Consider the following 16718-nt stretch of genomic DNA (forward strand, 5'->3'; position numbering starts at 1 on the left):
AGTATAATATAATAGGGTAATCTGCTTTTGTGCATTATTTTTATTACCAAAGCCTTAATCAAAGAAGGCAGAGGCCGGGCACAGTGGAGGTTCCCAACCTCAATTCTTGACTTCTGTGCACCCACAGGCTCAACACCACATGGAAGCTGCCAAGTCTTGGGGCTTGCACCCTCTGCAGCCATGTCCTGAGCCACACCTTGGCCCCTTTTAGCCATGACCAGAGTGGCTGGGATGCAGAGCTCTACATCTTTAGGCTGCACACAGCAGGGGGGTCCCTGGGCCACCCACAAAACCATTTTTTCCTCCCAGGCCTCTGGGTCTGTGATGGGAGGGGCTGCCACAAAGGTCTCTGACATGCCCTAGAGACATTTTCCCCATTGTTTTGGCCATTAACATTTGGCTCCTCACTACTTTTACAAATTTCTGAAGCCAGCTTGAATTTCTCCTCAGAAAATGGGTTTTTCTTTTCTATCATCAGGCTGAAAGTTTTCTGAACTTTTATGCTGTTTCCCTTTTAAAACTGAATGCTTTTAAGAGCACCTCTTGAACGTCTTGCTGCTTAGAAATTTTTTATGCCAGATAACCTAAATCATCTCCCTCAAGTTCGAAGTTCCACAAATCTCTAGGGCAAGGGCAAAATGCCACCAGTCTCTTTGCTAAAACATAGCAAGAGTCACCTTTGCTCCAGTTCCCAACAAGTTTCTCATCTCCGTCTGAGACCATCTCAGCCTGGATTTCATTGTCCATATCATCAGCATTTTGGTCAAAGCCATTCAACAAGTCTCTAAGAAGTTCCAAACTTTCCCACATTTTCCTGTCTTCTCCTGAGCCCTCCAAACAGTTCCAACCTCTGCCTGTTACCCAGTTCCAAAGTCACTTCCACATTTTCAGGTATCTTTACAGCAGTGCCCCACTCACTATACCAGTACCAATTTACTATATTTGTTCATTTTCATGTTGCTGATAAAGACATACCCGAGACTGGGTGATTTATAAAGAGGCTAATGGACTCACAGTTCCACGTAGCTGGGGATGCCTCACAATCATGGCAGAAGGCAAAAGGCACATTTTACTTGGTAGCAGACAAGAGAGAAAAATGAGAGTCAAGCAAAAGGGGAAACCCCTTATAAAACCATCAGATTTTGTGAGACTTATTTACTACCACAAGAACAGTATGGGGAAAACTGCCCCCATGATTCAATTATCTCCCACCAGGTCCCTCCCACAACATGTGGGGATTATAGGATCTACAATTCAAGATGAGATTTGGGTGGAGACACAGCCAGACCATATCACCATATATCACATAACCTCTAGAAAACTCCATTGTACACTTATGAGAAGATGAGAGTGAAAAAGTCAAATAACATCTTCATGTTACTATGAAAATAGTCTTGACCTCATTTATCCCCTGAAAAGGTCTTGGGGATCCCCAAGATCACCAGAACACCTTTGGAGAACTGCTAGTGTACGTATTCCTGTGTCCATAATTTGTATAGATCATATTGATTAAGAGTATGGCATTTGGAGCCAGATTGCCTGGGTCTGAATCCAACTCCTCAAAAATTAATGACCTCAACCAAGTTACAAGTTTCATTGTCTGTAAAATGAGAATAATAGCTGTACCCTTCATAGGGTTGTTGTAGGGATTCATAGAATTGTGTAAAGGTTTAGAATAGTGCCTGAAGCAAGTACATTTGATAAATATTAGTTGTTCTTGTTAGTATTATTATTGTTTCTACCTAAGATCCTCTTGTACATATTTAATTCTGTCTACATACACAGGCTTAACTGATGCATTTTTTGCCAAGACCTTTGGCTCCTTCCCTTCTCTAGAATATCACCAGCAGGTATCAAGAGTCCTCAAGACTGGATTCTCAAAAATACTAATACCAGGCTCTTCCCTAGATGGGCCACCTCCACCCTGGGTGTGCCAAGGACATAGTGGTGACCATGAAGTCAGATGTACCCATCAACCTAAAGAATATGCGGATCAGGTGCAAGCTCTCCAGGATTATGTTTCAGCTCCCTGCAGACCAGGTCCCCGACTGGGATGACCGCATGCACACAGTCAAGTGGGTGGACATACCCAGAAACATGCCTGGGACTTTCACTACAAAACGAAAAGTAAGTGGGGACATCAAGCACCAATCTGACCAGGCCTCCATGCTTGGATTCCTACTGGTCTCAAGTCCCTCATCATTTCCTTTTTTCACAGAAAAAAGAAAAGGTTCCCATTCTACTTGACCTTGATTCCAAAAGTGACAAACTAAACTTCTACACATGCTGCCTGCCATCAATGCTACACATACCACACATCTTCACTGGTAGACCTTTAGCTTAAGTCTTGATAAGCAGTTGAGCAAGTCTTCCCACCTTTTCCTTCTTCAAAAATGTCAATGCTAATCTTTTAGTTGTTTCTCTTTTCCCTCAGGTGTCCAGAATCACATTTGTAATAATCTTTGGTTCATGACAGGATCTCATCTTTGGTCCATGTGTGCCCTTCTTTTATTCATTCCTTGATTAGTTTTTTTAAAAGCAATATAATACACAGAGACAAACCCACACCCAACGCGGGAAGTAGAATATTGACTACCTGTGTAATTCTCAGCCATTCCCTCCCTCTGCCTCCATCCTAGAAGTAATCACTATCTTGACTTGACTTGTTTACTCCCTTGGTTTTTGTTTTTTGTTCTTTTTTAAACCTATGCACACTAAAAGGTACATCAGGCCAGGCACAGTGGCTCATGCTTGTAATCCCAAAACTTTGGGAGGCTGAGGCAGGCAGACTGCTTGAGCCCAGGAGTTTGAGACCAACCTGGGCAACATGGTGAAATCCCATCTCTACCAAAAATTAGCTGGGCGTGATGGTGCATGCCTATAGTCCCAGCTACTCAGGAGGCTGAGGTGAGAGGATCATCTGAGCTCTGGGAGGTCAAGGCTGCAGTGGGCCATGATTGCACCACTGTACTCCAACCTGGAAGACACAGTGTGAGACTCTTTCTTAAAAAATAAAAATAAAACATATATTGTTAGTTGTAGTTTTAACTTTTAAAAAATGTTATTGTATGTGATCATCCATATTGTTGCATGTGGCTGTAGTGTATCCATTTCACTTCTACATAAAATTCCCTTATGATTTCTCCCTTCTCCTTTTGAAAATTATTTGGGGTTTTGCTATCACAGATGTATTATTCACATGGTGTTCATTTGTAAGAGTTTATATTCCTAGAAGTGGAATTGCTGATTCATTGGATATATGAATGTTCAACTTGCCAAGATAATCCTCCACTATTTTCCAGAGTAGCTGTACCAATTTATACTCCTACAGCAGAGAGCTTATTGATCCATGTCCTCTCTGACAGTTGACATTGTCAGACTTCTTGATTTTTATCATTTGAATGAATGGGAAATGGTCTCATTATGAGCCTATTTTGCATTGTCCTGATCCCTGATCACAAATAAGGCTGAGTATTTCTTCATATGATTACTAGTCATACAAGTTATCCCTTACAGGAATGCCTTTTCATGCCTTTTGCTCATTTTTCAATTATGATATTTATACTTTGTGTGAGTTATTTTATTTTTTATAAACTCTTCTGTTCATATTATTTGTCTGCAAATATCCTTACCAAATTTATACTTTATCTCTTTTTTTGTTTGTTTTTTGAGACAGAGTTTTGCTCTTTCACCCAGGCCGGAATACAGTGGCACAATCTCGGCTCACTGCAACCTCCACCTCCTAGGTTCAAGAGAGTCTCATGCCCCAGCCTCCCAAGTAGCTGGGATTACAAGCATGCACCACTACACCCGGCTAATTTTTGTATTTTTAGCAGAGACAGGGTTTCACCATGTTGGCCAGGCTGGTCTCAAACTCCTAGCCTCAAGTGATCCATCCACCTCGGCCTCCCAAAGTGCTGGGATTATGGGCGTGAGCCACCATGCCTGGCCTAGTTTATCTTTTCTGTTATTAATTTTAATATCATCAAGTTTATTAGTCCCTTCTTTTATATTTATTACTTTTTGTGTCTTATTTTTAAAACTCTTTCCTCCCAGAAAGATGTTCACTTATATATTTTTAAGACTTTTGTTTTTTCGATATTTCAGCTCTTGGCCCACCTGGATTTTATGTATGTTGTGAAGCAAGGATCCAGTTTCATATTTTTCATCTAGATGACTAATCTTACTAGATCCCTTTTTCATTTAGCCTCTCTGTTCCCTAATGACCTGCCAGGACTTTATGGTCACATAGTGTTTCTAAATTTTATATATGCCTGGAATGTTCTGGTCTCTCCATTCTATTCCATTGTCAGTTTTTCTGTGCCTGTGCTCTGCATCTCTGAGGACACAGCTGCCTTTGTTACAGGTGATAGAGACAGATCCGGAACCTGCTCACACAGTACTAGAAGAAAACTACCAAGAACTGCAGCTTCAAATCAGTGCCAATGTGGATTTTGCTTCATACCACTGCCAAGCAAGAGATGTGCGCTTTAAGGAAACCTTGATTTACCAGACCCGAGTGTTTGAGTGAGTCATCAAAAGTCTCATGACACTAGATGCAAAAGCTCTTTCATTCCATCATTCACTCACTCACTCATCAAATGTCTATTATCTACAACAGCATCTACTAGGCATCGTATCTGTGTGGCGTGCACCAGTGTTGTCTTAGGTCCAATGAAACATTCAGGCCCACAGAGCTATTGAAATTCACACTTGAAATCAAGATATAGGCCAGGAAATGTAGTACACCAGGAGGGCGGCATCAGGCAATCCACTTTAGTGGGAGCAGTCCTTGCAGCAGTCTACACAGCCACCCAGGATCTGTTCTTTTTGCCCATGCACCAAGTGGTAACCCAGACAATATCCACACTGGTGGGTATTGGGTCCATCTAAGCTTAGAAGCCCAGGCCCAAAAGACCACCATTTCTCCTAACCACTCTGTAGGTATATCTTCTGGGGTCCCTGCAGAGAATATGCCCAGTTACAAGAGTCACTACACTCAGAGAACCCCACAGCTATGGCTTCCCTCTAGGTCGTCATAGTTCCCCCCAGTGCACATATTATTTACTCATCGGGGCCATTTTTAGTATAAACAATGTCACCTAATAATACAACTGACATTCCTCCCTTATCAAGTCTCCAGGGGAACAGACCTAGAAAGCTATTTCAGAGTCAAATTCATCTTTGAGAAGGAGAAAAGGTTCTATTAACCCTTCGCCCACACTCAGACACAGGGACTCAAGGATGCCATGGGCCCTGCCTTCAAAGAGCTCATAATCTGAGGGTGGCAGCCGGGGGACAGATAGAAATAGGAGAATTGTTCGTTACAGCATGATGTCATGTGCATGAAGCAAAGGGGTATTTAAAGCAGATCAACAGAGTCAAGGAAGGCTTTTTGGACAAGGTAGTTCCCCAGCTGAACTTTAGAGGACAGATAGGAGGTAACCAAGTAAAGAAGTGAGAACAAAGTGAGAGTGAAAGAAGTGAGAATGGGGGTAGCCAAGTGAAGAAGCGAGAATGAAGGGCTCTCTCTAGGCAGAGAGAGAAACATGTGCAACACATACAAGGACAAAAATGTAAGCCACTGACATTTCTACTGCATACAAATTAGTAATTAGCTCATTCAACTCATCGTGCATTTGCTGAATTCTAAACATCTTTGCAAATTACGATAGAACCAAAAGATAAATGTCAGAAAGTGTGATCTTCTGCTGATGGTCATTTCACCTAAAGCAGAGGTCAGCAAACTGTGGCCTGTAGCCTGTTTTTGTCGATAAAGTTTTGCTGGCATGCAGCTATGCCCATTCATTTATGACCTATCTGTGGCTGCGTTCCCACTACAAAGGCAGAGCTGAGTCATTGCAGAGACCGTATGGGACACAAAGCCAAAAAACTTACTATCTGGCCTTTTACAAAAGTTTGCCAACCCCTAAACTGACAACTCTTTTTATAAAAAGTACTCTGTGCCACTGAGATTTCTTCACTTTATAAAAATTATCTTTAGAATAAATACAAGTGCTCATAAATTTACAAAATAAACACAAGCCACTGTGGTCAAAGCACTTGATTTCAGGCGAAACTGGATGGTCTGTCTACCTGGACTAGAGAGTGGAAATCTAATCTCTACATCCCACTGTAGACCTACTCTTCACCCAAACTCCTAACTCTTACTATTCCCCTAAAACCAGGAAGGGCATGTGGATTTATTTCATTATCATTTTCTTGTACCAAGGTTTCATCTTTCTGCTGTTAACTGTGATCAAGTTTAATAGTGATTCCAGAAGAAAACTCTGCCTCCCTGTTCTTTTTTTTTCTTTTTCTTTTTCTTTTTTTTTTTTTTTTGAGCCAGAGTCTCGCTCTGTCACCCAGGCTGGAGTGCAATGGTGTGATCTCAGCTCGCTGCAACCTCCACCTCCCGGGTTCAAGCAATTCTCCTGCCTTAGCCTCCCGAACAGCTGGGACTATAGGTGCACGCCACCACACTGAGCTAATTTTTGTATTTTTAGAAGAGACGGGGTTTCACTCTGTTGGCCAAGCTGGTCTTGAACTCCTGACCTCAGGTGATCCACCTGCCTTGGCCTCTCAAAGTGCTGGGATTTCAGGCATGAGCCACCGCGCCCGGCCCTGTTCTTGTCTTAAAGCAGGAAAATTTGAGGCAGGAAAAGCCTCTGCTGATTCAGAATTTGAGTTTGAAGTAACTAAAATTCAAATCTGTGCCTCAGTCAGGAAAGGGGTCACAGGCAGGGGTCAAATGGCTTCTGGTCACAGGGACTTCCTTCCTTCCTTCCTTTTCTTTTCTTTCGACAGAGTCTCGCTCTGTGGCCCAGTGGCATGGTCTCAGCTCACTGCAACCTCCATCTCCTGGGTTCAAACAATTCTCGTGCCTCAGCCTCCTGAGTAGCTGAGTAGTTGGGACTGCAGGCATGTGCCACCACACCTGGCTAATTTTTATATTTTTAGTAGAGATGGGGTTTCACCATGTTGGCCAGGCTGATCTCAAATTCTTGGCCTCAAGTAAGCTGCCTGCCTTGGCCTCCCAAAGTGCTGGGATTACAGGTGTTAGCCACCCTGCCCGGCCAGGGACATTGTTTCTGATGGGAGGTGATTCAGAAAGGGAGGGCCTGTAGAATTTGTTCCTGAGGGAGGTGCTGTCATGTGAAATAGATTTTGTTTCCTCTCTCATGGGGGGGTTTAGGATTACTGAAATGCATGCTGAGAGCTCGCTGCACAGGGTGTTGGAAGAATGCAAAATACTTTTAAGTGCTAAATATTTTTTATATTTTTACTTTTAATCACTATATATTTTATTGTTCAAGTATATCATATGCATGATTTCTAATAAAATTACTTAAAATGTGCTTTTTAAAAAATATTTAAGAAACAAAGCGACATGACTTCAAAAGGTTAAGTACAGTATAGATGACATGCAGCCAGGACCAAAACCACCCACAGCACATTTCTCAAATCTGCTCCCTGATCAATTTGCAGGTTTGATGTGATTAATTCAGGACATGTGCAGCTGGAATTCAGCTGGGTCTCAGAAGATACCTCAAAGGCAGTCAGCTTTGCAAAACCAGATCACCAAGGTAAATTCAATGACAAGTAAAACCCAGGGCCTGGCTTGAGTCACCAGTTAGAAGAGCCTTGTTCATGGAGAGGCCAACACTGCTCAGAGGGTCTCCTAAGTAACTAAAGAAAAGCAAAGCGGAGACCTTGTGGTGTCTGCAGAGCCAGATGGGACTGAGGGACTCCAAAACTTACCTCTACCCTCCTGGAGTCTGGACTCTGTCCCTGCACTAGGCCAATGCCCCATCGCAAGATAACTAGGAATCTTGTCTCTTAGGTATTAACCTTGTGGGAGATTGTAGATCCCTTGGAGAAACTGTTGAAAGTTATGAATCATTTTCCCAGGAAGATACACACCCAAGCCCAAGTTCTCAGTTGGTACATATGAAGCACTAGAAAAGGGTCCAACACTTGGTAGGCAAGTTGCTATCATTATTATTATTATTATTATTATTATTATTGTTATTTCAACTTTGGAGATGCACAGACCTTTTGGATGGGCCCTTATCCATGGGTCCCCAGATTGTAAACCCCTACTTTAGAACAATGATTCTCAAAAAAATATGTTCACAGCCCATTATTCTAGGGCACAAACATCTTCTTGACCCACCCCCTTGAACCAAAAGGAAACAAATTTGAAAACCCTATGGAATAAATAGAAACATTTTTCATGAGTCTCCTGTAAGCTATATGAGCAATTCCCTACCTCTAATGCCCAAGGTTAAGTACAGCTGCTACAAAAGGTGAGTCCATATCCACCATATCTGGAGAGGGCCCCTAAGGACCTGTGAGTGGGCTGCCTTCCACCTGCCTCTCACTGCAAATGCAGAATATCACCCACTCCCTGTCTGTCCCCAGGTTCAGCTCAAAAAGATCAGCTTAGTCAGGGCACGATGCACACAGGCAGCACCTTGGACAGCACCATGGACCACTGGGCCGAGGGTTCCCCACAGCCCTTCTCTGTGGAGCCCTCTTCGGGAATCGTGCCGGTGGGGAAGATTCAGAAGTTCAAAGTGAAATTCTCCCCGTTGGACATTGGAGACTTCGAGAGCAACCTTTTCTGCCAGTAAGAAAATGTGCTCACCACAACACCCTTCTTGGCAGGCACAAAGCTCTGTGGCTCTTACCCCTTTTCTGTCCAACCGCTGCCACCATGCTTTCTGGCCCTAGATCCCTGCACAGCCCCAAATTATCCCTTTTCCCTTTGGAAGGATCTAAAGGGTCCACCCTTTAGAGAACAAGGAGAATTTGGTCTTTGTCCTGCTCATCAACCTCTCCAGATGCTTCCCCCTGCTTACTTTCCCCCTTTCCCAGCTGCATGTAGGATTCCACTGAGCAACAGACTGGTGTCAGCCAGGTGGGTTTCAGTCCTTGTGCAAGCATGAACTTAGGAAAGCTTTCTTGTACCTTCTCTGAGACACAGTTTCCTCATACATAAAATGTAAATATAATACCCAGCTGGTGGAATTGTTGGGAAAGTTAAATGAGTTAATTCAAATAAAGAGCTTACAACAGTGCCTGGCACACAATAAGCACGATAAACATTAGGTGGTAGTGGTGGTGGTGGTCGTGGAGTTGGTGGACCTGGTACATAGCAGTGAGAGAAAAGCTAATCCAATGACACCTGACAATGAAAGTCCCTGATGTGGTACTTGCTCCCAGGAGAGCTTGAAGGAGTACAATCACCTTACAGAAAAATCCTGTGGGCTGTGGCCTAGGGTGGCAGAGACCTAAGTGAGCTGCCAGGGCCTCCTTGACCCCCTGCAGTCATACCATTGAGACCCCTCCCACACCTAGGCCACCTCAGCTCGGTCCTGGAGCTGAGCATCTGCTCATATCCAGTTCACCTTTTCTGAGGAGCTCAGGATACTTTTTTGGGATTTCCAGGTCACTTTCCATATCACACTAAATGCCTATGAGAGAGACCAGAGGGTAAGACTGTGCTCATTTTGCAGCAGGAATATTTTCTCGACATTGATGGGGGAAGTAACCTGCGGCCATACTTAGGTACACAGAAGGAGCCAAATTCAGGCTGCTTATGCTCAGCCCAGTCATGCATTCAAGGCACTGAGTGATGCTATTGACCAAGACAGACCCAGCCTCTGCTCCCATAGAGCTCATATTCTGGTGGATATAATATTCATTTCCAACCAACTAAGAAAGCAACAACTGATGACAAAATAAAACAAATAAAAACAACCTTATCCTCTCAGGATTCCCAACCTGCCACCTGGAGAGCAAGGTCCGGTCCTGGTAGCAAAAGGGCGGAGCACCTTGCCAATCTGCCATTTTGATCTGAAAGACTCGGACTACATCAGTGGCTATCAGCGCAGCCCAGAGCTCCGAGGGTCCAGTGGGGGAGTTCTGGATCCAAACACCCGGGTGATTGAGTTCACCACTGTGGGCATAGGAGGGAAGAATCTCCGGTGAGTTGCTTAGGTTTACATTGATTGAATTCACATCAGTCCTAAAGAACTCTGGAAGAATTCAGATAGATGAGCTAGACCTATTCCTATAAGCAGGCTTGATATCCTGGGGTTTGACCTGAGTTTTAGAGGTTTGACTTTAGAGAACTGTTATGTTAAGAAAGCTGAATTCTGTCTCCTTAGTTTTGCCACTGAGGAAAATATGGAAGACACAAAAGTATAATCCCTGACCACCTCCTTAACCACAGAGGATCATTGGCACAATTGTGCACTTGGCAGCATTGTTATTCCAAAGTCCAGAACCCTACCCTGACTGTGGATCGCTAGAGGAGATGGAGTTTTCATTTCCACAGTAACAAAGTGCTCTGAACAGTTCTGCTTCCCAGATGGGGGACTGGGTTAGGGCCAGGTTCTAAGAAACTTCTCTTAATCCTCAATCCCCTGTCCCACTTTCTTCTGTCAATTCTTCCCACCCTGGCCAGGACCTTTACCATCCTAAACCCAACCAATAGCACCTACTCCTTCTGCTGGATCTCTGAAGAAATTGAAAGTCTCCAGAACCCTGCAGCATTCACATGCCTTACAGAAAAGGGCTTCATCCACCCTGAAAAGAAAGCCGAGGTATGTGCAGATGAGAACCACTCAACCCAAGGCTTAGGTCACTCTAGCCATTGCTGTGTAGAAAGTGTGCCACAGACAGTAAGTGGAATTAGGAAGAACTGCCTGAGGGTGTAGTGCGTCAATCAACAAGTATTTAGTGAACGGCTGCCATATGCATTGGGCAATGCTGATGACAAGACCGACCTGAGCTCTCTTGGGCTAGCCATGGAGAAGCAGAGAGCTCTAATATTTGCAATTTTTTTAAACTGAGAATATTTAAGCAGCAAAAGGTAACTGGACACCAATGCCTGGGGACCCTAGGACTCATAGAGTAGCATAAAAAGTTATATTTGTCAAAAGGACCAAAAATGGTGAAAGGACATGATGTGTTTTTACTTGGTTAGGCCAAAGGGCAAAGTAGAGTGGAGCCATGTCCCATGGCTTCATCCTAAATGTTTACACAAATGATATGGGGCAGAATTAAAGAAATACAGACTTGCTGGCCAAAACGGATCTGTGAGCCCCATGTCCAGCCAGTTGCAGAGAATCTTGAAGACAGAAAGAAATCCGTGAAACAAAAATTATGAATTCCTGTGCCTTCAGGAGGGTCACACAAATGAATAGAGTGGGCCAAGGAGACATTTGTGGGTAATACGGGGTACCAGGGCCACTGGCCACAGGGCTTCTCTGGCAGATGACCACTTTGCAGACAATGGGGGCCAAGGGGGCCAACTCACCCAAACTGTGGAAAAGACAAAATTCCAAATTTCTTTTTTTTTGTTTTTTGTTTTTGAGATGGAGTCTTGCTCTGTCCCCCAGGCTGGAGTGCAGTGGCGCGATCTCGGCTCACTACATGCTCTGCCTCCTGGGTTCACACTATTCTCCTGCCTCAGCCTTCCGAGTAGCTGGGACTACAGGCGCCCGCCACCATGCTCGGCTAATTTTTTGTATTTTTAGTAGAGACAGGGTTTCATCATGTTAGCCAGGATGGTCTCAATCTCCTGACCTCGTAATCTGCCCGTCTCAGCCTCCCAAAGTGCTGGGATTACAGGCGTGAGCCACTGCGCCCGACCAAAATTCCAAAGTTCTATGTGAAGCCCTATTTTACATGCTGGTAGCTAGTTCAATTTTTTTTTTTTAACAATTCCCAAACCAAACAAAACATATTTGTAGACTCTCCACCTGGTTTTGACCTCTGCATAATGTGAGTACCCAGGCCATCTAGTTAAATGTGACAAGGTCCAGGAGCTGGGTCCACCATAGAGACAATCCTACCTGGATCATGGCCCCCACTTCAGCCCAGAAGTGTTTCAAATGTGAGCTCAGTTCCGAGAGGCAAGTTCCAAAATCCGTCATCCAAAGTCATGCTGGTCTTTGAGTGACAGTCGTATCATTGAGGTGACACATCTCCAGAGCACCTGCCCACATTGTCCTGGCAGTGGTATAGACCATGCATGTTAACCTGTGTGGTTCTTTTTTGGCCAAATGCCATTATTCTTTCATTCAGTCCTGGTTGATTGATTGCAAAGAGACTCACTCAGGTTAGCTCAAAAAAGAGACAGAGAGAACCAGGAGCAGCTTTTGAGGTTGGACTTTCCTCCTGGGACTGCCTGCTTCTCTCTTCCCATCTAGTCCATTCCCTCTCCATTGACCAGTTTCTTCACTCTTGATTGATTGATTTATTCTTCAGTTACTTTGTAATATCACTTAGCAAGTTGGTTATGGCATGCCATGGCCCAGCTCACCTGCATGATACCTTTCACCATCAGCTCCACTGCCAGCGGGCCTGGCCACTCATTTTCTAATTCCAAACTTCTGAGAGAGAAATCTGGCTGGCCTGGCTAATCATATTGTCTTTGGCTGTGTGCCCAGCTATTGACAAGTATGGGGATTGTCTTTCCTTGGAATGGGTACCAACTCTTTGGTCCAGTCAGCTATGGCACAGCCATGCCATCCAAAGACATGGCACAAAACACGACGGCTTAGCCAGCAGAGGCTGTGGATGGGGGAGACTCCCTTAGAAGGACACGTGGGCAGGGCAGATAGACATTGACGTTTCTGGTACAGCCACACCTACATGCCCTTACATGGACTATAGAAAGGTAGCAATAACCTGGTAACATCAACTCTCATGACCCTCGTGCTGACAAGTCTCCAGGGACATGTGGAGTAAGCATACAGAAGTGTCTCTTACCACTCTGTTCCAAATTGTCTTCTTAGATCGTGTTCCAGTTCACACCTTTCCATCTGGGCATCACTGAGTCATCATGGACCTTCCTAATCCCCGAGCACAACATCACAGTCCCTTTCCTGCTGGTAGGCAAAACTACCGACCCTCTCATCTCTCTGAACAAGTCACACCTCAACTTCAGCTCTCTTCTCATTGGTAAGGCTGTCCTGATGGTATGTATTTAGAGCTGGCATGATCTGGGCAAGGTCATCGAGAACTCTGGGAGCAGCCTTGCATAAGAAACCTCTCCTGGTCCCTTCCAGAAGCATATCAGAGGGTCTCAATCAGTTTTTAAAAAGCCACAAAATATTTACTGCTCAATCTAATTTCCACCAAGTATCTTTTAAACCTACAATTAATAGCTTAAGGAAATTTAGGAGCCTTGTTAAAGATACTACTTGGCAGATTCCTTTAAGGCATGGGCTGACTGTTTATTTCTAGAGCCTCAAGTTGGCCCATCCTTCTTGCATTTGCCCCCAGATTATGAGGGGTATCTGTATGCTTCTTGGTCTGTGCTGCAGTGGTCAGATTTCTCTCTCATCCTTTCATGCATTTATTTGGTTCAACAAATATCACTGAGTCTGTAGAATGGCCTTGGTACTTTTCTATGGGCTGGGATTACACTAATGGATAAAGCCCAAAGTCCGTACCTTCCTTTCTTCTAGATGCTTACATTCTAGAAATAAGAAACAGGCTACCAAAAGAAACATAAGTGAACTATACACCATGTCAGATGGTAATAAGTGCCTTTAGAGAAGAGGACAGCAGGGTAGGGAGAATAAGGAAGGCCAGGAGGCAGTGGGAAGGTGAAACGAAGTAATTGTCATGTCCCTTATAACCCCATGTATCTTTCCCATGGTTGTGACATCTCTGCTGTGTCTATAAAATACAACTAAAGCCAGAGTATTTTTTAATAATATGTTAGATTTTTATTTATAAAATAATATTCTTTATAGTAAATCCACCAATGTGGTGTTGCATAAGAAAAAGTTTAATCTCTCCACATTCATCCTATCTCATCTTTCTCTTTCCACCCCAAAGGAAAGCAGTGTTAACTGCTGGATGTATATTTTACTGATACACATAATTAGGTGGGAGGGGGAATTATGGCATTTATTAAGATTTTGAACAAATAAGCAATGTAGCATAAGAATAACAACAATGAGACAGAGTTTAATCCAGGAATTCAACAGTGGTACATTTCAATATAATCATTACATCAATAGATTAAAGAAGAACAACCATGTGATCATATTAACATACACTGAAAAGGCCTTGCCAAAATTTAGCAGACATTCCCAACAAAAACTCTAATAGCAAAATGGACATTGATGGAAAAAAACATTAACCAAAATCAAGAGGCAGATATGATCCTGTAATAAATGACTAAAACTGCTTCAATTAAAATGAGGAATTAGGTAAGGGTGTTCATTATCACCATTATTATTGAACACTTGCTTAGAGACTTTAGCAAATATGACAAAACAAGAAAATTAAATAATTTGCATAAACATTGGGAAAAAAGGGATAAAATCATCTTGTTTTGCTTTTACTGATGATTTTATACATATAAAACCACAAGAGACTCTAGAGAAAAAGCAGAACAAACTACTAGACTCAACAGAATAATTTGGTAAGGTGGGCAGATGCAAGACAAATATGCAAAAATAGTGTCTTCTTTTTTAGCACTAGCACCTAGAAACAGAAAACCAAAGAAAACATCCACTTAGTATTGGCAAAACCTATAAAATAGCTAAGGATAAATGTAACAAGACATGCACAAGAAAAGACCTACATGAAGAAAACTATCAAATCTGATTAAAATCCCCCCAAACAAGATCTGATCATTTTTTAGTTCTTCTAAAATTAAATGCAAATTTAATCAAGTTCCAATTAGAATCCCAACTAGGGTTGCCAGATAAAATACAGGATGCATAAATTTTAATTTCAAATAGCAATTAATAATTTTGATCATGTCCAAATGTTGCACGGGACATATTTATACCAAAAAATTATTTGCTAAATCTGTCAACCAAATCCCAAAAGAATTGGAAGGGGAGAGAATTGGATAAAATGATTCTAAAGTTTATGTGGGAAAATAAATGGTCTGCTAGCCAAGAGGAAAGCAAAAGATGAAAGTGAGAGAAAATGTATTAGTCAGAGTCCTGGGCAGGAAACTCATGCCAATACCAAAAGTCTATTTTCAAAGAATTCGATGCAAGGATTATTTACAGATACATGGGCAGTTAAGGGGGTCAACCAAGGAGAGTGAAGCCCCCATTAACAAATTCAGGAAGGCATTACAATTCTTGGGTCTAAAGGAGCAAGGGAAGAAAACGGTGTCACCAGAATCCCAGGAGAGCTGTGGCCAGGGCAGAGGAGCCACTCAGCAGAAGCAGGCAACTGATGAAGAAAGACATGGAATCCCCGAAAGGAGGAAGGTGACTTGTAGAGGAAAAGGAAAGAAGAGAGGTAGACAAAGGCGGAAGAGGTTGGGGAATGTCTTCTAAATGTCTTGCCTGTGAAGCGGTGTCTGCTGAGAGACTCCAGCAGGCAGTCAGGAGGCCCCCACTGAGGGCTGGTGTTTCCTCCTCAGGCAGAGAAGCCAGGGAGACTGTGCAGATCATCAACAAGGAGGAGCAGGGGTTCGATTTTTCCTTCCAGGACAACTCCCGCTACTCTGAAGGTTTCAGCAACAGCCTGCTTGTATGTCCCATGGAAGGCTGGATCCCACCACTGTCCAGGTAAACAAAAATGAAGGTCTCATTTTGTTTGCATCCTCCTGACATGCCCAGGTCCCCAAGCCTGCCAGTGCTTACAGCGCCCCATTTATATAATTGCTTTCAACTCTAAGATTAGATCATAACAATTCCATCTCCATCCTACTTACTCCCTGATATCTGTTTTCCTGATGAATATGGAACATTGAGAATTCTAAGCCTTTTATCTCCATATTTTCTCTTTGTATTCTTTTCCTTGCTATATTCACTGTATATGTGAATCCACAGTGCAACGTTCAGGCTTGCCTGGCAAATCTCTTTTTCAATTAAACTTTTAATTTTCAGGCCAGGCATGGTGGCTCATGCCTATAATCCCAGCACTTTGGGAGGCCGAGGCTGGCGAATCACTTGAGGTCAGGAGTTTGAGACCAGCCTGGCCAACATGGCAAAACCCCATCTCTATTAAAAATACAATAATTAAGGCCGAGGCAGGCAGATCATTTGAGGTCAGGAGATCCAGACCAGCCTGGCCAACATGGTGAAACCCCGTCTCTACTAAAAATACCAAAATTAGCCAGGCGCATTGGCGGGCGCCTGTAATCCCAGCTACTTGAGAGACTAAGGCAGAAGAATCGCTTGAACCCGGGAGGCATAGGTTGTAATGAGCTGAGATCGTGCCACTACACTCTGGCCAGGGTGACAAGAGCAAAACTCCCTCTCAAAAAAAAATTAATAAATAAATACAAAAATTAGCCGGTTGTGGTGGCATACACCTGTAATCCCAGCTGCTTGGGAGGCTGAGGCATGAGAATCACTTGAACCCAGGAGGCAGAGGTTGCAGTGAGCTGAGATTGCACCACTGCACTCCAGCTTGGGCAATGGAGCGAGACTCTGTCTCAAAAAATAATAATAAAATTTAAAAATTTGAAATAATTGTAAATTCACATGTAGTTGTAAGAAATAATAGAAAGACTGCTGGGCGCCGTGGCTTACACCTGTAATCCCAGCACTTTGGGAGACCAAGGCGGGTGGATCACCTGAGGTCAGGAGTTCAAGACCAGCCTGACCAACATGGTGAAACCTCGTCTCTACTAAAACTACAAACATTAGCCGGGTGTGGTGGGACATTCCTGTAATCCCAGCTACTTGGGAGGCTGAAGCAGGAGAATCGCTTGA

General features: G+C 43.4%; 1 protein-coding gene across 3 annotated transcripts in view; it reads left to right on the forward strand.

Moving 5' to 3' along the window:
* Window positions 1-16718, forward strand: part of HYDIN (HYDIN axonemal central pair apparatus protein) — a 438909-nt gene that overhangs the window by 369097 nt on the left and 53094 nt on the right. For all 3 annotated transcript variants that reach the window (XM_024234010.3, XM_054534089.2, XM_054534091.2), the window contains exons 66-73: window positions 1909-2127; window positions 4367-4527; window positions 7489-7586; window positions 8425-8632; window positions 9780-9992; window positions 10475-10613; window positions 12813-12978; window positions 15419-15566. In XM_024234010.3, coding sequence (XP_024089778.2) covers window positions 1909-2127; window positions 4367-4527; window positions 7489-7586; window positions 8425-8632; window positions 9780-9992; window positions 10475-10613; window positions 12813-12978; window positions 15419-15566 — 1352 coding nt within the window. The remainder of the gene's footprint in view (window positions 1-1908; window positions 2128-4366; window positions 4528-7488; window positions 7587-8424; window positions 8633-9779; window positions 9993-10474; window positions 10614-12812; window positions 12979-15418; window positions 15567-16718) is intronic.

Source organism: Pongo abelii, chromosome 18 (assembly GCF_028885655.2).
Source record: "Pongo abelii isolate AG06213 chromosome 18, NHGRI_mPonAbe1-v2.0_pri, whole genome shotgun sequence".
In the NCBI taxonomy this organism is placed as follows: domain Eukaryota; kingdom Metazoa; phylum Chordata; class Mammalia; order Primates; family Hominidae; genus Pongo; species Pongo abelii.